A 24226-nucleotide genomic window follows, 5' to 3' on the forward strand; every position below is an offset into this window, starting at 1 on the left:
TACAGAGTCCCAGGACAGTCAAGTGACTATCCTACGGAGGCTGCCCCCTCACTCTGGGGCACACAACCTTATATACACACAAAACTGCTTGGTCAAAGGACAACTCAACCCCTAGCGTATTCAAGGTCCTCTGCGGCCTTCAGAATATTTCAGGGATACACGTGTGGTGGGAGAAGGTACAGATGCAGCTGGCAGGAGGTGGCAACGACCTGTATGAACCTGTTCTGGCAGTTACTGATTAAGCACAAAAATTCTCTGAACTACGGTTAGAACAAGTAAATTACAGCGATAAGCAGATTGCAGCCCAAGGCTGCGAGCACAAGGTCAATCATCAAAGTTCAGGAGGTTTGTCGAGCACATGGCAACATAATAAAGATAAACAGATGCCTAGCAGCTATGGTGTATGATTAAGTTTATGTACATTTTCTCACAGTGTGCAGTGGTGTAGTTCACTCTGCTGGTGTATCTTTCACTCCGCTGTGATAGTATTCAGTCTGCTGTGGTATTATTGACTCTGCTGTGGCATTACTCAATCTGCCATGGCATTGTTCATTTTGCAGTGGTTTGGTATTAATCAGTCTTCTGCAGCATGGGTCAGTGTGCAGTGGTGTAGTTCACTCTGTAGGGATATGGTTCACTCTGCTGTGGCATTATTCAATCTGCATGGCATGGCTCAGTTTGCAGTGGTTGTGTCCAGTCTGCTGTGGTATTATTCAGTCTTCTGCAGCATGGTTCAGTGTGCAGTGGTGTAGCTCACTCTGCTGGGGTATATTTTACTCTGCTGTGATATTATTCAGTGTTCTGTGGTATGGTTGACTCTGCTGTGGTATTACTCAATCTGCCATTGCATGGTTCAGTTTGCAGCAGTTTGGTTAAGTCTGCTGTGGTATTAATCAGTCTTCTGCAGCATGGGTCAATGTGCAGTGGTGTAGTTCACTCTGCAGGGGTGTGGTTCACTCTGGTGTGATATTATTTAGTCTGCTGTGGTTCACTCTGCCATGGCATGGTCCAGTTTCAAGTGGTTTTGTCCAGTCTTCTGTGGTATTATTCACCCTGCTGTGGTGTAGTCCAATCTGCCATTGCATGGTTCTGCTGTGGTGTTGTCCAATCTGCTGTGGTATTGGTCAGTCTGCTACAGCATGGTTCAGTCTGCTGTGGTGTGGTTGAAATGATGTTCATTGTCACAATCCTATCCATAACCACTGAAGAAGCTCATGGGAATGACAGAGAGATGAATGTCTTTGTCACACAGGTGCCTTCATCTAGTGATTCCAAGTTTCTGACTGTGTCACTTTCAGACCTGCTTTCCGCTTTCTTCGTCACGCCATGGCTCTTATCTTTGCCATAGAAGAGATCAACAGAGACCCTGAACTCTTACCAAACCTCACCCTGGGCTACCAGATTTATGATTCTTGTGCCAGTGAGATGAAGGCGCTTCATGGTACTATGAGCATATTCTCAGGTAAAACAGAATCCGTTCCAAACTACAGATGTCAGAAGAAGGAGACACTGTGCGGGATCATCGGAGACTTCTCTTCAGCAACAACCTTACCGATGGCTCAACTTGTGGGAGTCTACAGGTATCCACAGGTAGGAGGTGCTGATGGCTTTGTATGTTTAGTAGTAACAGGAGTGTTCTACTACACTGAGATGGACCTTGCAGCATCATAAGAGACACCTGGTTACAGACTGTACACATGCATATGTTAAAGCAAGAGTAAATCAGATTCCATTGTAGAGTTGACTTATCTCCTGAGGTCACAACTACCTTGATAAATGTATCAATATAGAGGCTTTTTAAATTGTCAACATGACATCTTGAGGGCACTACATAGCAGGGTGAAGAAGCAAAGGAAAGTTAAAAAGTGTAAAAATTAACAAGTTTACGTAGAGCTCACCAAACATAAGTTGGGATATCGCAACAGTATCTCATTGAAATATCAGTCTGAACCATGTGTGTCCAGGAGTTCAGCGTAAGTGATGTTTCACTATCGTGACATCAGGCTAGAAAGAGGAAGATTATTGTTTTTTCAAGTCCTTCATGTTTTTTTAACTGTACCTGTACATACTATTGTTTTTAATTATTTATTTGAGTTTTATTATTTTTTGTTATAGCTCTGTATGTTAATTGTAACCATATTTGATTATTTTAGTGTATTTTTTTTGTCAAATCTACCTCTCAAAGAGTATATGAGGGTAGACCTCATGCTAGCCTATGAAAGCTGCGGGCCTCACAGTAGTGGCAAATGAATTTAGGAGTTTTTCACTACCAGGACATATAAAACACATAAGTACATGTCCTGCCTTTTCCCTACATAGCACCCTGCCTTATGGGTTACCTAGGGCCTACATTAGGGGTGACTTATATGTAGCAAAAGGGGAGTTTAAGGCTTGGCAACAAATTTTAAATGCCAAGTCGAAGTGACAGTGAAATTGCACACACAGGCCTTGCAATGACAGACCTGAGATATTGTTTAAGGGGCTACTTCTGTGGGTGGCAAAATCAGTGCTGCAGGCCCACTAGTACCATTTAATTTACAGGCCCTGGGCAGGTGTAGTGCACTTTACTACGGACTTATAAGTAAATTTAATATGCCAAATTGGTATGAGCCAATGTTACAATGTTTTTAGGGGAGGGAGTACAAGCACTTTAGCACTGGTTAGTGTGGGAAAGTACCATCTTGCCATTAGCAGTGGCAAAGTGACCAGAGTCCTAAAGCCGGGATATATGAGGTCAGAAAAAGCAGAGTAGGAAGGCAAAAACAGTGGGGTGACCCTTCAGAGAGGCCATTTTCCAAAAATGTCTATTTACTTTATATAGGCTTTGTATTAATTTAGGCTAGGGAAATTATATTATGAGTGTTAGACCTGGCATCCTTGGCATGGTCTCCCCTGTATTGTTTTCCTTTGATTCCCGTGTTTTGACAGTGTTCTAGACTCTATTTTTGCTGTTTTTGGTACTCTGGGCACTTTACCACTGCTGACCAGTACAAAAGTGCAAGTGCTCCCTGTGTAAAATGTATATGCCATTTGCTTTTCCCTGATTGGCATATTTGATTTACTAGTAAGTCCCTAGCAAAGTGAGCAAAGTGCACTAGAGGTGCCCAGGGCCTGTAAATCAAATGCTACTAGTGGGCCTGTAGTACTGGTTGTGCCACCCACATGAGTAGCCCTGTAAACATGGCTCAGACCTGCCACTGCAGTGTCTGTGTGTGCAGTTTCAAACTGCTAATTTGGCCCAAACCTTCCCTTTTTGCGCATGTAAAGAACCTCTACGGTTGTCCCTAGGTAGCCCCATGGGCAATGTGCAGTGTATGTTAAAGGTTGGACATGTACTGATATGTTTTAAATGTCCTAACAGTGAAATACTGCCAAAGTAGGTTTTCACTGTTGCAAGTGTGAGAGGAGGCCTTGTTTTGCATGATTAGCCCCCACTTTTTGCCTGATGTTGATGTGTTCTAGACGTTGGTAGTGCCCAGGGACCCTGCTAAACAGGTTACGTGGGCCAGAGCTCTTTCTCTAAATCTGTTGTGATGCTTGGCACAATTGGATACTGTAGGAGGCTGGACTGGCTTGTAGTGAGTACCAAGGGGTACTTGCACCTTGCACCAGGCCCAGTTATCCCTTATTAGTGTATAGGATGTCTAGCAGCATAGGCTGATAGATAATGGTAGCTTAGCAGAGCAGCTTAGGCTGAACTAGGAGACGTGTGAAGCTACTACAGTACCACAAGTGTCACTTGCACAATATCATAAGAAAACACAATACACAGTTATACTAAAAATAAAGGTACTTTATTTTTATGACAATATGCCAAAGTATCTTAGAGTGTACCCTCAGTGAGAGGATAGGAAATATACACAAGATATATGTACACAATACCAAAAATATGCAGTATAGTCTTAGAAAACAGTGCAAACAATGTATAGTTACAATAGGATGCAATGGGGACACATAGGGATATGGGCAACACAAACCATATACTCCAAAAGTGGAATGCGAACCACGAATGGACCCCAAACCTATGTGACCTTGTAGAGGGTCGCTTGGACTATTAGAAAATAGTGAGAGTTAGAAAAATAACCCTCCCAAGACCCTGAAAAGTGAGTGCAAAGTGCACTAAAGTTCCCCCAAGGACATAGAAGTCGTGATAGAGGAATAATGCAGGAAAGACACAAACCAACAATGCAACAACGATGGATTTCCAATCTTGGGTACCTGTGGAACAAGGGGACCAAGTCCAAAAGTCACAAGCAAGTTGGAGATGGGCAGATGCCCAGGAAATGCCAGCTGTGGGTGCAAAGAAGCTTCTACTGGACAGAAGAAGCTGAGGTTTCTGCAGGAACGAAAAGGGCTAGAGACTTCCCCTTTGGTGGACGGATCCCGCTCGCCGTGGAGAGTCGTGCAGAAGTGTTTTCCCGCCGAAAGAACGCCAACAAGCCTTGCTAGCTGCAAATCGTGTGGTTAGCGTTTTTGGACGCTGCTGTGGCCCAGGAGGGACCAGGATGTCGCAAATTGGACCAGGAGGTAGAGGGGACGTCGAGCAAGACAAGAAGCCCTCTTAGCAGCAGGTAGCACCCGGAGAAGTGCCAGAAACAGGCACTACGAGGATGCATGAAACGGTGCTCACCCGAAGTTACACAAAGGAGTCCCACGTCGCCGGAGACCAACTTAGAAAGTCGTGCAATGCAGGTTAGAGTGCCGTGGACCCAGGCTTGGCTGTGCACAAAGGATTTCCGCCGGAAGTGCACAGGGGCCGGAGTAGCTGCAAAAGTTGCAGTTCCCAGCAATGCAGTCTAGCGTGGTGAGGCAAGGACTTACCTCCACCAAACTTGGACTGAAGAGTCACTGGACTGTGGGAGTCACTTGGACAGAGTTTCTGGATTCAAGGGACCTCGCTCGTCGTGCTGAGAGGAGACCCAAGGGACCGGTAATGCAGCTTTTTGGTGCCTGCGGTTGCAGGGGGAAGATTCCGTCGACCCACGGGAGATTTCTTCGGAGATTCTAGTGCAGAGAGGAGGCAGACTACCCCCACAGCATGCTCCACCAGGAAAACAGTCGAGAAGGCAGCAGGATCAGCGTTACAGAGTTGCAGTAGTCGTCTTTGCTACTATGTTGCAGGTTTGCAGGCTTCCAGCGCGGTCAGCAGTCGATTCCTTGGCAGAAGGTGAAGAGAGAGATGCAGAGGAACTCGGATGAGCTCTTGCATTCGTTATCTAAAGTTTCCCCAGAGACAGAGACCCTAAATAGCCAGAAAAGAGGGTTTGGCTACCTAGGAGAGAGGATAGGCTACTAACACCTGAAGGAGCCTATCAGAAGGAGTCTCTGACGTCACCTGGTGGCACTGGCCAGTCAGAGCAGTCCAGTGTGCCAGCAGCACCTCTGTTTCCAAGATGGCAGAGGTCTGGAGCACACTGGAGGAGCTCTGGACACCTCCCAGGGGAGGTGCAGGTCAGGGGAGTGGTCACTCCCCTTTCCTTTGTCCAGTTTCGCGCCAGAGCAGGGGCTAAGGGGTCCCTGAACCGGTGTAGACTGGCTTATGCAGAATTGGGCACATCTGTGCCCAACAAAGCATTTCCAGAGGCTGGGGGAGGCTACTCCTCCCCTGCCTTCACACCATTTTCCAAAGGGAGAGGGTGTCACACCCTCTCTCAGAGGAAGTTCTTTGTTCTGCCATCCTGGGCCAGGCCTGGCTGGACCCCAGGAGGGCAGCTGCCTGTCTGAGGGGTTGGCAGCAGCAGCAGCTGCAGTAAAACCCCAGGAAGGGCAGTCTGGCAGTACCAGGGTCTGTGCTACAGACCACTGGGATCATGGAATTGTACCAACAATGCCAGGATGGCATAGAGGGGGAAATTCCATGATCATAGACATGTTACATGGCCATATTCAGAGTTACCATGGTGTTACGCGTGTAATGGTGTCCCCGCACTCACAAAGTTCACAAAGTTCAGTGAATTGGCTCTGAACAATGTGGGGGCACCTTGGCTAGTGCCAGGGTGCCCTCACACTAAGTAACTTTGCACCTAACCTTTACCAGGTAAAGGTTAGACATATAGGTGACTTATAAGTTACTTAAGTGCAGTGTAAAATGGCTGTGAAATAACGTGGACGGTATTTCACTCAGGCTGCAGTGGCAGGCCTGTGTAAGAATTGTCAGAGCTCCCTATGGGTGGCAAAAGAAATGCTGCAGCCCATAGGGATCTCCTGGAACCCCAATACCCTGGGTACCTCAGTACCATATACTAGGGAATTATAAGGGTGTTCCAGTAAGCCAATGTAAATTGGTAAAATTGGTCACTAGCCTGTTAGTGACAATTTGAAAGTAATGAGAGAGCATAACCACTGAGGTTCTGGTTAGCAGAGCCTCAGTGAGACAGTTAGGCACCACACAGGGAACATATACATGCACACCTATGAGCACTGGGGCCCTGTGTGACAGGGTCCCAGTGACACATACATATAGGCCACAAACCTATGAGCACTGGGGTCCTGACCAGCAGGATCCCAGTGACACATAACAACCATACTAAAAACATAGTGTTTTCACTATGAGCACTGAGGCCTGGCTATCAGGATCCCAGTGAGACAGTGAAAACAGTGACAAACACCCTGACATACACTCACAAACAGGCCAAAAGTGGGGGTAACAAGGCTAGAAAGAGGCTACCTTCTCACACAACCCCCCCCAAACGAAGGACAATAAGGCTAACCTTGGCCAGTTGAGACTTTATTGTCTAAGTGGTGATAAGTAGAGAGTAGCTCTGCAATAGACTGGTTACTCCCTTTATCATCCACTGTATGGTTACTTCCCTGTGGGGATGTAAACCACCCTGTTTGAAGTTTTTTAGCTAAGCAACAATGTGAAGATGTATTTTCAGAGTTTCTATCAGTAAGTTTTAGTTTAGAGCAGTGGGAATTGTCCACTGAACCTATTTGTAGTGATGGAAATGCCAGACAGGGATGCTGTCTCAGAAAAGCCATAGCTGGGCAAAAACTTTGTCCATCTGGCTGGAAGAGAGAACAGGGATGCTGTTTCTCTTGAGTTGGAGCAGGGCAGGGATGCTGTCCTATGAGCTCCACACTAGGGCAGGGATGCTGTCCTAAGTGTTGTGAGGTAGTGCAGGGTTTCTGCACTAAAGTTTCTCTGGGAGGGTTGGAGGGATGCTCCATGTTAACTAACATGGTGCTGTTTTTCTCACCAATGTTAGTTATCCCACAGAGAGGTACTTCCACCTCAGGGAGTCCAGCTTTGCCAGCTGATGATTCCCTTGGAACAGGTGCCACCCCAGGAGAGGTTTCTCCCACCACAGGAATAGTATCCTGAATGGTAGGGTGGTTAGGGGATACTGTGATACCCTTTTTACCTGTTGATGGAGAGGGATCCTGATTTTTCAGGCCTTCTCTCCTTTGCTTTTTCATTTCACTTGAAATGAGAGGGAACAATTCCTCAGGGATGCCCAGCATGGCTGCATGGGCATAAAACTCTACATCAGCCCAACCTGAGGCCTCTAGGTCATTACCTAAGAGACAGTCTACAGGTAAGCTAGGTGATACCACCACCTGCTTAGGGCCAGTAACTCCACCCCAACTAAACTGAATTATAGCTAAGGGAAGAAACTTAGTGGAGTTATGGACATCAATAATCTTATACTGTTGTCCAATGATGTGTTGTTCAGGAGGCACTAGGTTTTCAGTCACCAAAGTGAAACTGGCACCTGTGTCCCTGTAGGCCAAGGCCTCAACACCATTTATTGAAACTGTCTGCCTGTACTTATCCATTGTAAGGGGACAAGCAGCCAGTGTGGCAAGGCCAGTGCCACTAGGTGTGACAGAAACTGTCTTGGGGCTGATTACATCAGTTTCCACTATGGACCCATAAGTGAACCCAACTACACCCTTTGCTTGACTGTTGCCAGCAGTCCCACCACTAGTACCACTACTGCTAGGGGCACTAGAGCTTGATGTATTAGTGGTGGTAGGCTCAGGGGGTTTACCTGGACCGGACTTATCCCCTGGCCTATGGCCTCTGTTTTTACACACAAAGCACCAAGGCTTTTTAATGTGTGCAGGTTGGGAAGAAGAGGAAGAATTAGTTTTATCCCCACCCTCTGAAGAGTGTTTAAGACTTGAAGTGGGATCTTTGGTTTTACCCTTATCCCCATGCTTATCTTGAGATTTTTCACCATCTTTCTTCTTATTGCCATCTTTGTCACCCCCTGTATGAACTTTTCTGTTCACCCTTGTTCTGACCCATTTGTCTGCCTTCTTTCCCAATTCTTGGGGAGAGGTCAGATCAGAGTCTACCAGGTACTGGTGCAACAAATCAGACACACAATTATTAAGAATATGCTCTCTCAGGATTGTGTTATACAGGCTTTCATAATCAGTAACTTTACTGCCATGTAACCACCCCTCCAAGGCCTTCACTGCCTGGTCAATGAAATCAACCCAGTCTTGTGAAGACTCCTTTTTGGTCTCTCTGAACTTTATCCTGTACTGTTCAGTGGTTAAGCCATAACCATCCAGGAGTGCATTCTTAAGAACTTTGAAATTATTGGCATCATTTTCTTTTACAGTAAGGAGCCTATCCCTACCTTTTCCACTAAATGATAGCCATAGGATAGCAGCCCACTGCTTTTGAGGGACATCCTGTACAGCACAGGCCCTCTCAAGTGCAGCAAACCACTTGTTAATGTCATCCCCCTCCTTATAAGGGGGAACTATCTTGTGCAGATTCCTGGAATCATGCTCTTTTGCAGGATGACTATGGGGAATACTGCTGCTGCCACCATGGGTATCTAAACCCATCTTCTGTCTTTCCTTCTCTAATTCTAAAGACTGTCTATCCAAATCCAGCTGTTGCTTCTTGAGCTTCAGTCTGGTTTGTTCCACTCTCAATCTATTGAGCTCCCTTTCTAACAATCTGTCATCAGGGTGGGTGGGAGGGACATTTCTAGATACAGAGGTATGATGGGAATGAACAGAAGGAGACCTGTCCCTTACAGAGGGCACCCTAACAGCTTGGCTACCAGCATAATGTGAGAGCACACCATCATTATGGTGTGATTCAACCTCTGTACCAACTATGCTAGACTGTCTAGTAATGGGCAGGCTGAGAAGTTTCTTTCCTGAACCTTTTCCTGGGGGAGTCCCTGGATCAGATTGAGAACCATTAGCTACTTTTTCACCAGATTTGGCACTCATGGCCTTATCCTGTACTCTAAGCATATTAATTAACAGTTCTAAGGAAGGATTCTTCCCTACACTCAAACCTCTCTCTATGCAGAGACTCCTTGCTCCTTTCCAGCTAAGGTGATCATATGCAAGTTTGGACAGTTCAACATTTTTTCCTGTGCCAGACATTTTTTAGAGAGAGTTAAAGTGATAGAAAAAGAAAAAAAAGTTTTCAGAACTTTTTGGAAAGACAGAAAAAACTTTTTTTAAACTTTTAAGAACTTTTTGAAAGTTTTAGAAGTACTTTTCAGCACTTAGAAAAGAGTGAAAAGAGGAAATGCAAAACTTTTTGGCTATGTGTATATACACTGACCTTGTTTTGTATATTTTTCTCTTATGAAAAGTACAATGACAAGAGTGGTAAGTAGTCTCAAGCACTTATCCCACCGCTGCCACCAATGTAGGAGGCTGGACTGGCTTGTAGTGAGTACCAAGGGGTACTTGCACCTTGCACCAGGCCCAGTTATCCCTTATTAGTGTATAGGGTGTCTAGCAGCTTAGGCTGATAGATAATGGTAGCTTAGCAGAGCAGCTTAGGCTGAACTGGGAGACGTGTGAAGCTACTACAGTACCACTTAGTGTCATATGCACAATATCATAAGAAAACACAATACACAGTTATACTAAAAATAAAGGTACTTTATTTTTATGGCAATATGCCAAAGTATCTTAGAGTGTACCCTCAGTGAGAGGATAGGAAATATACACAAGATATATATACACAATAGCAAAAATATGCAGTATAGTCTTAGAAAACAGTGCAAACAATGTATAGTTACAATAGGATGCAATGGGGAAACATAGGGATAGGGGCAACACAAACCATATACTCCAAAAGTGGAATGCGAACCACGAATGGACCCCAAACCTATGTGACCTTGTAGAGGGTCGCTGGGACTATTAGAAAATAGTGAGAGTTAGAAAAATAACCCTCCCCAAGACCCTGAAAAGTTAGTGCAAAGTGCACCAAAGTTCCCCTAAGGACAAAAGAGTCGTGTTAGAGGAATAATGCAGGAAAGACACAAACCAGCAATGCAACAACTGTGGATTTCCAATCTAGGGTACCTGTGGAACAAGGGGACCAAGTCCAAAAGTCACAAGCAAGTCGGAGATGGGCAGATGCCCAGGAAATGCCAGCTGTGGGTGCAAAGAAGCTTCGACTGGACAGAAGAAGCTGAGGTTTCTGCAGGAACGAAAAGGGCTAGAGACTTCCCCTTTGGTGGACGGATCCAACTCGCCTTGGAGAGTCGTGCAGAAGTGTTTTCCCGCCAGAAGGACGCCAACAAGCCTTGCTACACGCAAATCGTGCGTTTGGCGTTTTTGGACGCTGCTGGGGCCCAGGAGGGACCAGGAGGTCGCAAATTGGACCTGCAGAGAGAGGAGACGTCGAGCAAGACAAAGAGCTCTCACTGAAGCAAGTAGCACCCAGAGAAGTGCCACAAACAGGCACTACGAGGATGCGTGAAACGGTGCTCGTCGAAGTTGCACAAAGGAGTCCCACGTCGCCGGAGACCAACTTAGAAAGTCGTGCAATGCAGGTTAGAGTGCCGTGGACCCAGGCTTGGCTGTGCATGAAGGATTTCTGCCGGAAGTGCACAGGGGCCGGAGTAGCTTGCAAAGTCGCAGTTCCCAGCAATGCAGCCCAGCGAGGTGAGGCAAGGACTTACCTCCACCAAACTTGGGCTGAAGAGTCACTGGACTGTGGGGGTCACTTGGACGGTGTCGCTGGATTCGAGGGACCTCGCTCGTCGTGCTAAGAGGAGACCCAAGGGACCGGTAATGCAGCTTTTTGGTGCCTGCGGTTGCAGGGGGAAGATTCCGTCGACCCACGGGAGATTTCTTCGGAGCTTCTGGTGCAGAGAGGAGGCAGACTACCCCCACAGCATGCACAAGCAGGAAAACAGTCGAGAAGGCGGCAGGATCAGCGTTACAGAGTTGCAGTAGTCGTCTTTGCTACTATGTTGCAGGTTTGCAGGCTTCCAGCGCGGTCAGCGGTCGATTCCTTATCAGAAGGTGAAGAGAGAGATGCAGAGGAACTCGGCTGAGCTCATGCATTCGTTATCTAAAGTTTCCCCAGAGACAGAGACCCTAAATAGCCAGGAAAGAGGGTTTGGCTACCTAGGAGAGAGGAAAGGCTACTAACACCTGAAGGAGCCTATCAGCAGGAGTCTCTGATGTCACCTGGTGGCATTGGCCACTCAGAGCAGTCCAGTGTGCCAGCAGCACCTCTGTTTCCAAGATGGCAGAGGTCTGGAGCACACTGGAGGAGCTCTGGACACCTCCCAGGGGAGGTGCAGGTCAGGGGAGTGGTCACTCCCCTTTCCTTTGTCCAGTTTCGCGCCAGAGCAGGGGCTAAGGGGTCCCTGAACCGGTGTAGACTGGCTTATGCAGAATTGGGCACATCTGTGCCCAACAAAGCATTTCCAGAGGCTGGGGGAGGCTACTCCTCCCCTGCCTTCACACCATTTTCCAAAGGGAGAGGGTGTCACACCCTCTCTCAGAGGAAGTTCTTTGTTCTGCCATCCTGGGCCAGGCCTGGCTGGACCCCAGGAGGGCTGCTGCCTGTCTGAGGGGTTGGCAGCAGCAGCAGCTGCAGTGAAACCCCAGGAAGGGCAGTCTGGCAGTACCAGGGTCTGTGCTACAGACCACTGGGATCATGGAATTGTACCAACAATGCCAGGATGGCATAGAGGGGGCAATTCCATGATCATAGACATGTTACATGGCCATATTCGGAGTTACCATGGTGAAGCTACATATAGGTAGTGACCTATATGTAGTGCACGAGTGTAATGGTGTCCCCGCACTCACAAAGTTCAGTGAATTGGCTCTGAACAATGTGGGGGCACCTTGGCTAGTGCCAGGGTGCCCTCACACTAAGTAACTTTGCACCTAACCTTTACCAGGTAAAGGTTAGACATATAGGTGACTTATAAGTTACTTAAGTGCAGTGTAAAATGGCTGTGAAATAACGTGGACGTTATTTCACTCAGGCTGCAGTGGCAGGCCTGTGTAAGAATTGTCAGAGCTCCCTATGGGTGGCAAAAGAAATGCTGCAGCCCATAGGGATCTCCTGGAACCCCAATACCCTGGGTACCTCAGTACCATATACTAGGGAATTATAAGGGTGTTCCAGTAAGCCAATGTAAATTGGTAAAATTGGTCACTAGCCTGTTAGTGACAATTTGAAAGTAATGAGAGAGCATAACCACTGAGGTTCTGGTTAGCAGAGCCTCAGTGAGACAGTTAGGCACCACACAGGGAACATATACATGCACACCTATGAGCACTGGGGCCCTGTGTGACAGGGTCCCAGTGACACATACATATAGGCCACAAACCTATGAGCACTGGGGTCCTGACCAGCAGGATCCCAGTGACACATAACAACCATACTGAAAACATAGTGTTTTCACTATGAGCACTGAGGCCTGGCTATCAGGATCCCAGTGAGACAGTGAAAACAGTGACAAACACCCTGACATACACTCACAAACAGGCCAAAAGTGGGGGTAACAAGGCTAGAAAGAGGCTACCTTCTCACACCAGGGTATTGGGGTTCCATGAGATCCCTATGGGCTGCAGCATTTCTTTGCCACCCATAGGGAGCTCTGAAAATTCTTACACAGGCCTGCCACTGCAGCCTGAGTGAAATAACGTCCACGTTATTTCACAGCCATTTTACACTGCACTTAAGTAACTTATAAGTCACCTATATGTCTAACCTTTACCTGGTAAAGGTTAGGTGCAAAGTTACTTAGTGTGAGGGCACCCTGGCACTAGCCAAGGTGCCCCCACATTGTTCAGGGCCAATTCCCCGGACTTTGTGAGTGCGGGGACACCATTACACGCGTGTACTACATATAGGTCACTACCTATATGTAGCTTCACAATGGTAACTCCGAATATGGCCATGTAACATGTCTATGATCATGGAATTGCCCCCTCTATGCCATCCTGGCATAGTTGGCACAATCCCATGATCCCAGTGGTCTGTAGCACAGACCCTGGTACTGCCAAACTGCCTTTCCTGGGGTTTCACTGCAGCTGCTGCTGCTGCCAACCCCTCAGACAGGTTTCTGCCATCCTGGGGTCAAGCCAGGCTTGTCCCAGGATGGCAGAACAAAGGACTTCCTCTGAGAGAGGGTGTTACACCCTCTCCCTTTGGAAAATGGTGTGAAGGCAGGGGAGGAGTAGCCTCCCGCAGCCTCTGGAAATGCTTTCTTGGGCACAGATGTGCCCAATTCTGCATAAGCCAGTCTACACCGGTTCAGGGGACCCCTTAGCCCTGCTCTGGCGCGAAACTGGACAAAGGAAAGGGGAGTGACCACTTTCCTGACCTGCACCTCCCCTGGGAGGTGTCCAGAGCTCCTCCAGTGTGCTCCAGACCTCTGCCATCTTGGAAACAGAGGTGCTGCTGGCACACTGGACTGCTCTGAGTGGCCAGTGCCACCAGGTGACGTCAGAGACTCCTTCTGATAGGCTCCTTCAGGTGTTGCTTGCCTATCCTCTCTCCTAGGTAGCCAAACCCTCTTTTCTGGCTATTTAGGGTCTCTGTCTCTGGGGAAAGTTGAGATAACGAATGCAAGAGCTCATCAGAGTTCCTCTGCATCTCTCTCTTCACCTTCTGCCAAGGAATCGACCGCTGACCGCGCTGGAAGGCTGCAAAACTGCAACAAAGTAGCTAAGACGACTACTGCAACTCTGTAACGCTGATCCTGCCGCCTTCTCGACTGTTTTCCTGGTGGTGCATGCTGTGGGGGTAGTCTGCCTCCTCTCTGCACTAGAAGCTCCGAAGAAATCTCCAGTGGGTCGACGGAATCTTCCCCCTGCAACCGCAGGCACCAAAAAGCTGCATTACTAGTCCCTTGGTTCTCCTCTCAGCACGACGAGCAAGGTCCCTCGAATCCAGCAACTCTGTCCAAGTGACTCCCACAGACCAGTGACTCTTCAGTACAAGTTTGGTGGAGGTAAGTCCTTGCCTCACCTCGCTAGACTGCATTGCTGGGAACCGCGACTTTTGCAGCTACTCCGGCCCCTGTGCACTTCCGGCGGAAATCCTTTGTGCACAGCCAAGCCTGGGTCCACGGCACTCTAACCTGCATTACACGACTTTCTAAGTTGGTCTCCGGCGATGTGGGACTCCTTTGTGTAACTTCAGGTGAGCACTGTTTCACGCATCCTTGTAGTGCCTGTTTCTGGCACTTCCTTGGGTACTACCTGCTGCTGAGAGAGCTCCTTGTCTTGCTCGACGACTCATCTCTCTCCTGACGCAATTTGCGACATCCTGGTCCTTTCTGGGCCATAGCAGCATCCAAAACCTTTTCCGCAAGATTTGCAGCTAGCAAGGCTTGTTGGCGGTCTTTCGGCGGGAAAACACTGTTGCACAACTCTCCACTGCGAGAGGGATCCGTCCTCCAAAGGGTAAGTCTCTAGCCCTTTTTTTTCCTGCAGAAACCTCAGCTTCTTCTGTCCAGTAGAAGCTTCTTTGCACCCACAGCTGGCATTTCCTGGGCACATGCCCATCTCCGACTTGCTTGTGACTTTTGGACTTGGTCCCCTTGTTCCACAGGTACCCTAGATTGGAAATCCATCGTTGTTGCATTGTTGGTTTGTGTCTTTCCTGCATTATTCCTCTATCACGACTTCTATGTCCTTGGGGGAACTTTAGTGCACTTTGCACTCACTTTTCAGGGTCTTGGGGAGGGTTATTTTTCTAACTCTCACTATTTTCTAATAGTCCCAGCGACCCTCTACAAGGTCACATAGGTTTGGGGTCCATTTGTGGTTCGCATTCCACTTTTGGAGTATATGGTTTGTGTTGCCCCTATCCCTATGTGTCCCCATTGCATCCTATTGTAACTATACATTGTTTGCACTGTTTTCTAAGAATATACTGCATATTTTTGGTATTGTGTACATATATCTTGTGTATATTTCCTATCCTCTCACTGAGGGTACACTCTAAGATACTTTGGCATATTGTCATAAAAATAAAGTACCTTTATTTTTAGTATAACTGTGTATTGTGTTTTCTTATGATATTGTGCAAGAGACATTGGTGGTACTGTAGTAGCTTCACACGTCTCCTAGTTCAGCCTAAGCTGCTCTGCTAAGCTACCATTATCTATCAGCCTAAGCTGCTAGACACCCTATATACTAATAAGGGATAACTGGGCCTGGTGCAAGGTGCAAGTACCCCTTGGTACTCACTACAAGCCAGTCCAGCCTCCTACATTGGTTGTGCAGCGGTGGGATAAGTGCTTTGAGACTACTTACCACTCTTGTCATTGTACTTTTCATAAGAGAAAAATATACAAAACAAGTTCAGTGTGTGTACACATAGCTAAAAAGTTTTGCATTTCCTCTTTTCACTCTTTTCTAAAGTGCTGAAAAGTACTTCTAAACTTTCAAAAAGTTCTTAAAAGTTTTAAAAGTTTTTTTTCTGTCTTTCCAAAAGGTTCTGAAACTTTTTTCTCTTTTTCTATCACTTTAACTCTCTCTAAAAATGTCTGGCACAGGCCAAAATGTTGACCTGTCTAAGATTGCGTATGACCACCTTAGCTGGAAAGGAGCAAGGAGTCTCTGTGTAGAGAGAGGTTTCAGTGTAGGGAAGAATCCTTCCTTGGAATTGTTACTTAACATGCTTAGAGAACAGGATAAGGCTAAAAGTGCCCCATCTGTTGAAAAAGTAGCTAATGGTTCTCAATCTGATCCAGGGACTCCCCCAGGAAAAGATTCAGGAAAGAAACTTCCTAGCCTGCCCATTACTAGACAGTCTAGCATAGTTGGTACTGAGGTTGAGTCACACCATACAGATAGTGTTGTCTCACATCATAGCAAGAGCATTCATTCTCATTACAGTAGAAATGATGTTTCTGTTAGCCAAGCTGCTAGGGTGCCCTCTGTAAGGGACAGGTCTCCTTCTGTTCATTCCCATCATACCTCTGTATCTAGAAATGTCCCTCCCACCAATCTTGATGACAGATTGTTAGAAAGGGAACTCAATAAGTTGAGGGTGGAACAAACCAGACTGAAGCTTAAAAAGCAACAGCTGGATTTGGATAGACAGTCTTTAGAATTAGAGAAGGAAAGACAGAAGTTGGGTTTAGAAACCCATGGTGGCAGCAGCAGTATTCCCCATAGTCATCCTGCAAAAGAGCATGATTCCAGGAATCTGCATAAGATAGTTCCCCCTTATAAGGAGGGGGATGACATTAACAAGTGGTTTGCTGCACTTGAGAGGGCCTGTGTTGTACAGGATGTCCCTCAAAGGCAGTGGGCTGCTATCCTATGGCTATCATTTAGTGGAAAAGGTAGGGATAGGCTCCTTACTGTGAAAGAAAGTGATGCCAATAATTTTACAGTACTTAAGAATGCACTCCTGGATGGTTATGGCTTAACCACTGAACAATACAGGATAAAGTTCAGAGAGACCAAAAAGGAGTCTTCACAAGACTGGGTTGATTTCATTGACCATTCAGTGAAGGCATTGGAGAGGTGGTTACATGGCAGTAAAGTTACTGATTATGACAGCCTGTATAACTTGATCCTGAGAGAGCATATACTTAATAATTGTGTGTCTGATTTGTTGCACCAGTACTTGGTGGACTCTGATCTGACCTCTCCCCAAGAATTGGGAAAGAAGGCAGACAAATGGGTCAGAACAAGGGTGAACAGAAAAGTTCATACAGGGGGTGACAAAGATGGCAATAAAAAGATGGATGGTAAGTCTTCTGACAAGGGTGGGGACAAATCTAAAAATGAGTCTTCATCAGGCCCACAAAAACCCTCTGGTGGGGGTGGTGGGCCCAAATCCTCTTTTAATCAAAACAAAGAAAAGAAACCATGGTGCTATTTATGTAAAGTAAAGGGCCATTGGACAACAGATCCCAGTTGTCCAAAGAAAAGCACCAAGCCTCCTACCACTACAACCCCTACTGCTACACCTAGTGTCCCTACTAATAGCAGTGGTGGTGGGAGCAAACCTACTAATAGCCAATCCAAGGGAGTAGCTGGGCTCACTATTGGTAACTTAGTTGGGGTTGGTCTGGTTAGGGAGACCACAGAGGCTGTGTTAGTCTCTGAGGGGGCTATTGATTTAGCCACCTTAGTTGCTTGTCCCCTTAATATGGATAAGTACAAGCAGCTACCCCTAATAAATGGTGTTGAGGTTCAGGCCTACAGGGACACTGGAGCCAGTGTGACTATGGTCATAGAGAAACTGGTCCACCCTGAACAACACCTACTTGGTCACCAGTACCAAGTAACCGATGCTCACAACAACACACTTAGCCACCCCATGGCTGTTGTAAATCTCAACTGGGGGAGGGTTACTGGTCCTAAGAAAGTTGTGGTAGCCACAGATTTACCTGTAGACTGTCTACTAGGAAATGATTTGGAGACATCAGCTTGGTCAGATGTGGAGTTGGAGGCCCATGCAGCAATGCTGGGCATCCCAGGGCATATTTTTGCTTTAACCAGGGCTCAGGCCAAAAAGCAAAAAGGACAGGGAAGCTTGGATCCTGGAACAATGGACCAAGTGCTCCCTAAAGCTAGGGCTAGTAGAAGCAAACCACTTCCTACTATCCCTCCCTCTACAGTGGATTCAACTTCTGAGGAAGAAGAATTCCCTCCCTGTGCAGAACCTACACCAGAGGAGCTTGAAGCAGACACTGCTGAGCGTTTGGGTGAAGGGGGGCCTGCCAGGGAGGAGCTGAGTGTGGCACAGCAAACCTGTCCCACATTAGAGGGTCTCAGACAGCAAGCTGTCAAACAGGCTAATGGGGATGTCAGTGACTTTCACAGAGTTTACTGGGAGGACAACCTCTTGTACACTAAGGCAAGGGATCCTAAACCTGGAGCTGCCAGGAGATTAGTGATTCCTCAGGAGTACAGAAAGTTCCTCCTAACTCTTGCCCACGACATTCCCCTAGCTGGGCATCTAGGACAAATGAAAACTTGGGACAGGCTTATCCCCTTGTTTCATTGGCCTAGAATGTCTGAGGACACAAAAGATTTTTGTAAGTCCTGTGAAACCTGTCAAGCCAGTGGCAAGACAGGTGGCACTCCAAAGGCACCCCTTATTCCACTGCCTGTGGTTGGGGTTCCCTTTGAAAGGGTAGGGGTTGACATAGTTGGCCGCCTCGACCCTCCTACTGCTTCAGGCAATAGGTTTATCTTGGTGGTAGTGGACCATGCCACAAGATACCCTGAAGCAATTTGTTTAAGGACCACTACAGCTCCTGCAGTGGCAAAGGCCCTCCTGGGAATATTTTCCAGGGTGGGCTTCCCAAAGGAAGTAGTATCAGACAGGGGAAGCAATTTCATGTCTGCTTACTTAAAGGCCATGTGGAAGGAGTGTGGTGTAACTTATAAATTCACTACACCCTATCATCCACAAACAAATGGACTGATGGAGAGATTTAACAAAACTCTCAAATGCATGATTATGGGTCTCCCTGAAAAACTCTGCAGGAGATGGGATATCCTTCTACCATGCCTCCTTTTTGCCTACAGGGAGGTACCCCAGAAAGGAGTGGGCTTCAGCCCCTTTGAACTTCTTTTTGGACACCCTGTTAGGGGTCCACTCACACTTGTTAAGGAGGGTTGGGAACAACCTCTAAAAGCTCCAAAGCAAGATATTGAGGACTATGTACTTGGCCTCAGATCAAGGATGGCTGAGTATATGAAAAAGGCCAGTAAAAACCTTCAGGCCTGCCAAGAGCTCAAGAAGCAATGGCATGATCAGAAGGCTGTTTTGGTTCAGTACCAACCAGGGCAGAAAGTGTGGGTCTTTGAGCCTGTGGCCCCAAGAGCACTCCAAGATCAATGGAGTGGACCCCACACAATTGTTGAGAAAAAGGGAGAAGTCACCTATTTAGTTGACTTAGGCACTGCCAGGAGTCCCCTTAGGGTGCTCCATGTCAATCGCCTGAAACCCTACTATGACAGGGCTGATCTCACCCTGCTCATGGCAACTGATGAGGGACAGGAAGAAGATAGTGATCCTGTACCTGATCTCTTCTCTTCCACAGAACAAGATGCTCTTGTGGAAGGTGTAGTTTTGGCTGATTGTCTTACTGCTGAGCAGAAAGACCATTGCATAAATCTCCTAGATCAATTCTCTGAACTCTTCTCTACTGTGCCAGGTACCACTTCTTGGTGTGAGCACACTATAGATACTGGAGACAGCTTGCCTGTCAAAAGAAAGATCTATAGGCAGCCTGACCATGTCAGGGACTGCATAAAGCAAGAGGTACAGAAAATGTTAGAACTAGGAGTGGTTGAGCACTCTGAAAGTCCATGGGCTTCTCCTGTGGTACTTGTACCAAAACCCCATTCCCAAGATGGAAAGAAGGAAATGCGGTTTTGTGTAGACTATAGAGGTCTCAACCTGGTAACCAAAACTGATGCTCACCCTATACCCAGGGCAGATGACCTCATAGATACACTGGCATCTGCCAAGTATCTAAGCACTTTTGATTTGACTGCAGGGTATTGGCAGATCAAATTATCAGAAGATGCTAAACCTAAAACAGCATTTTCAACCATTGGAGGACATTACCAGTTCACTGTAATGCCTTTTGGATTGAAAAATGCACCTGCCACTTTTCAGAGGTTGGTGAACACAGTCCTGCAAGGGCTGGAAGCTTTCAGTGCAGCATATTTGGACGATATAGCTGTCTTTAGCTCCAGCTGGGATGATCACCTGGTCCACCTATGGAAAGTTTTGGAGGCCCTGCAAAAGGCAGGCCTCACTATCAAGGCTTCAAAGTGCCAGATAGGGCAGGGTAAGGTGGTTTATCTGGGACACCTTGTTGGTGGGGAACACATTGCACCACTTCAGGGGAAAATCCAAACAATTATTGATTGGGTTCCCCCTACTACTCAGACTCAGGTGAGAGCCTTTCTAGGCCTCACTGGGTATTACAGGAGGTTCATTAAGAACTATGGCTCCATTGCAGCCCCTCTTAATGACCTCACATCCAAGAAAATGTCTAAAAAGGTATTATGGACAGCAAAATGTCAGAAAGCTTTTGAGGAGCTGAAGCAGGCCATGTGCTCTGCACCTGTCCTGAAAAGCCCTTGTTACTCTAAACAATTCTATGTCCAAACTGATGCATCTGAATTAGGAGTAGGGGCAGTCCTATCACAACTTAATTCTGAGGGCCAGGATCAACCTGTTGCTTTTATTAGTAGAAGGTTGACCCCTAGAGAAAAGCGTTGGTCTGCCATTGAGAGGGAGGCCTTTGCTGTGGTCTGGGCACTGAAGAGGTTGAGGCCATACCTGTTTGGCACTCACTTCATTGTTCAGACAGACCACAAACCTCTACTTTGGCCAAAACAAATGAAAGGTGAAAATCCTAAATTGTTGAGGTGGGCCATATCCCTACAGGGAATGGACTATACAGTGGAACATAGACCTGGGAGTAGCCACTCCAATGCAGATGGACTCTCCAGATATTTCCACTTAGACAATGAAGACTCATCAGGTCATGGCTAGTCTTATTGTCCTTCGTTTGGGGTTGGTTGTGTAGGAAAGTACCATCTTGCCTGGCATGTTACCCCCATTTTTCACTGTATATATGTTGTTTTAGTTGTATGTGTCACTGGGACCCTGTTCTCCAGGGCCCCAGTGCTCATAAGTGTGCCTGAATGTGTTACCTGTGTAGTGACTAACTGTCTCACTGAGGCTCTGCTAATCAGAACCTCAGTGGTTATGCTCTCTCATTTCTTTCAAATTGTCACTAACAGGCTAGTGACCAATTTTACCAATTTACATTGGCTTACTGGAACACCCTTATAATTCCCTAGTATATGGTACTGAGGTACCCAGGGTATTGGGGTTCCAGGAGATCCCTATGGGCTGCAGTATTTCTTTGCCACCTCTAGGGAGCTCTGACAATTCTTACACAGGCCTGCCACTGCAGCCTGAGTGAAATAACGTCCACGTTATTTCACAGCCATTTTACACTGCACTTAAGTAACTTATAAGTCACCTATATGTCTAACCTTTACCTGGTAAAGGTTAGGTGCAAAGTTACTTAGTGTGAGGGCACCCTGGCACTAGCCAAGGTGCCCCCACATTGTTCAGGGCCAATTCCCCGGACTTTGTGAGTGCGGGGACACCATTACACGCGTGCACTACATATAGGTTACTACCTATATGTAGCTTCACAATGGTAACTCCGAATATGGCTATGTAACATGTCTATGATCATGGAATTGCCCCCTCTATGCCATCCTGGCATAGTTGGCACAATCCCATGATCCCAGTGGTCTGTAGCACAGACCCTGGTACTACCAAACTGCCTTTCCTGGGGTTTCACTGCAGCTGCTGCTGCTGCCAACCCCTCAGACAGGTTTCTGCCCTCCTGGGGTCAAGCCAGGCTTGTCCCAGGATGGCAGAACAAAGGACTTCCTCTGAGAGAGGGTGTTACACCCTCTCCCTTTGGAAAATGGTGTGAAGGCAGGGTAGGAGTAGCCTCCCCCAGCCCCTGGAAATGCTTTCTTGGGCACAGATGTGCTCAATTCTGCATAAGCCAGTCTACACCGGTTCAGGGGACCCCTTAGCCCTGCTCTGGCGCGAAACTGGACAAAGGAAAGGGGAGTGACCACTCCCCTGACCTGCACCTCCCCTGGGAGGTGTCCAGAGCTCCTCCAGTGTGCTCCAGACCTCTGCCATCTTGGAAACAGAGGTGCTGCTGGCACACTTGACTGCTCTGAGTGGCCAGTGCCACCAGGTGACGTCAGAGACTCCTTCTGATAGGCTCCTTCAGGTGTTGCTAGCCTATCCTCTCTCCTAGGTAGCCAAACCCTCTTTTATGGCTATTTAGGGTCTCTGTCTCTGGGGAAACTTGAGATAACGAATGCAAGAGCTCATCAGAGTTCCTCTGCATCTCTCTCTTCACCTTCTGCCAAGGAATCGACTGCTGACCACGCTGAAAGCCTGCAAAACTGCAACAAAGTAGCTAAGACGACTACTGCAACTCTGTAACGCTGATCCTGCCGCCTTCTCGACTGTTTTCCTGGTGGTGCATGCTGTGGGGGTAGTCTGCCTCCTCTCTGCACTAGAAGCTCCGAAGAAATCTCCCGTGGGTCGACGGAATCTTCCCCCTGCAACCGCAGGCACCAAAAAGCTGAATTACCGGTCCCTTGGGTCTCCTCTCAGCACAACGAGCAAGGTCCCTCGAATCCAGCAACTCTGTCCAAGTAACTCCCACAGTCCAGTGACTCTTCAGTCCAAGTTTGGTGGAGGTAAGTCCTTGCCTCACCTCGCTAGACTGCATTGCTGGGAACTGTGACTTTTGCAGCTACTCCGGCCCCTGTGCACTTCCGGCGGAAATCCTTTGTGCACAGCCAAGCCTGGGTCCACGGCACTCTAACCTGCATTGCACGACTTTCTAAGTTGGTCTCCGGCGACGTGGGACTCCTTTGTGTAACTTCGGGTGAGCACCGTTTCACGCATCCTTGTAGTGCCTGTTTCTGGCACTTCTCCGGGTTATATTTGCTGCTGAGAGGGCTCCTTGTCTTGCTCGACGTCCCCTCTTTCTCCTGACGCAATTTGCGACATCCTGGTCCTTCCTGGGGCATAGCACCATCCAAAAACGATTACCGCACGATTTGCAGCTAGCAAGGCTTGTTGGCGGTCTTTCGGTGGGAAAAAACTTCTGCACGACTCTCCCCAGCAAGTAGGATCCGTCCTCCAAAGGGGAAGTCCCTAGCCTTTTTCTTTCCTGCAGAAACCTCAGCTTCTTCTGTCCAGAAGAAGCTTCTTAGCACCCACAGCTGGCATTTCCTGGGCACATGCCCATCTCCGACTTGCTTGTGACTTTTGGACTTGGTCCCCTTGTTCCACAGGTACCCTAGATTGGAAATCCATCGTTGTTGCATTGTTGGTTTGTGTCTTTCCTGCATTATTCCTCTATCACGACTTCTATGTCCTTGGGGGAACTTTAGTGCACTTTGCACTCACTTTTCAGGGTCTTGGGGAGGGTTATTTTTCTAACTCTCATTATTTTCTAATAGTCCCAGCGACCCTCTACAAGGTCACATAGGTTTGGGGTCCATTCGTGGTTCGCATTCCACTTTTGGAGTATATGGTTTGTGTTGCCCCTATCCCTATGTGTCCCCATTGCATCCTATTGTAAATATACATTGTTTGCACTGTTTTCTAAGACTATACTGCATATTTTTGGTATTGTGTACATATATCTTGTGTATATTTCCTATCCTCTCACTGAGGGTACACTCTAAGATACTTTGGCATATTGTCATAAAAATAAAGTACCTTTATTTTTAGTATAACTGTATATGTTTTCTTATGATATTGTGCAAGTGACATTCGTGGTACTGTAGTAGCTTCACACGTCTCCTAGTTCAGCCTAAGCTGCTCTGCTAAGCTACCATTATCTATCAGCCTAAGCTGCTAGACACCCTATACACTAATAAGGGATAACTGGGCCTGGTGCAAGGTGCAAGTACCCCTTGGTACTCACTACAAGCCAGTCCAGCCTCCTACAATAGTGTCCAGCACACTACATGTCCCAGACTGCACTGTGGTAAGTGCTTCCTCAGTGATCCCATGGGGCATTGGCCTTATGACTGCTGCTGCAATATCTGTGATTTTGTGCAGGAGACATGAGAGGCACAGAAAGAGCATGCATGTCACAGCATCCGAGACAAGAAATGTGACCACTTGACCTCACACTGTACAGTGTCTGGCCCAACCATTTGGCATTGCACCCAGCAGTGATAAGGTCTTTGCCTCCCCAGTCATGGTGGAGGCATTGCATTTCTTCAAATGAAAACATGAGTGATGGCAATTTCTATAGTGTCCAGCAAACTACAAGTCCCAGAATGCACTTTGGTAATTGCTCCCTTAGTAATCCCATGGGGCACTGCCCTTACGATTGCTACAGCAAATGCCCAGATTCAGTACATGATGACATGTGATACATGTTTATACAGCTCTTTTAACTCTCACACC

The 24226-nt window shown here is 47.2% G+C and overlaps 1 protein-coding gene across 1 annotated transcript in view; it reads left to right on the forward strand.

Moving 5' to 3' along the window:
* Positions 1-1326: 1326 nt before the first annotated feature.
* Positions 1327-24226, forward strand: part of LOC138279298 (vomeronasal type-2 receptor 26-like) — a 147856-nt gene continuing 124956 nt past the window's right edge. The window contains exon 1 of the mRNA XM_069219394.1: positions 1327-1590. Coding sequence (XP_069075495.1) covers positions 1327-1590 — 264 coding nt within the window. The remainder of the gene's footprint in view (positions 1591-24226) is intronic.

Source organism: Pleurodeles waltl, chromosome 2_2 (assembly GCF_031143425.1).
Source record: "Pleurodeles waltl isolate 20211129_DDA chromosome 2_2, aPleWal1.hap1.20221129, whole genome shotgun sequence".
Classification (NCBI taxonomy): domain Eukaryota; kingdom Metazoa; phylum Chordata; class Amphibia; order Caudata; family Salamandridae; genus Pleurodeles; species Pleurodeles waltl.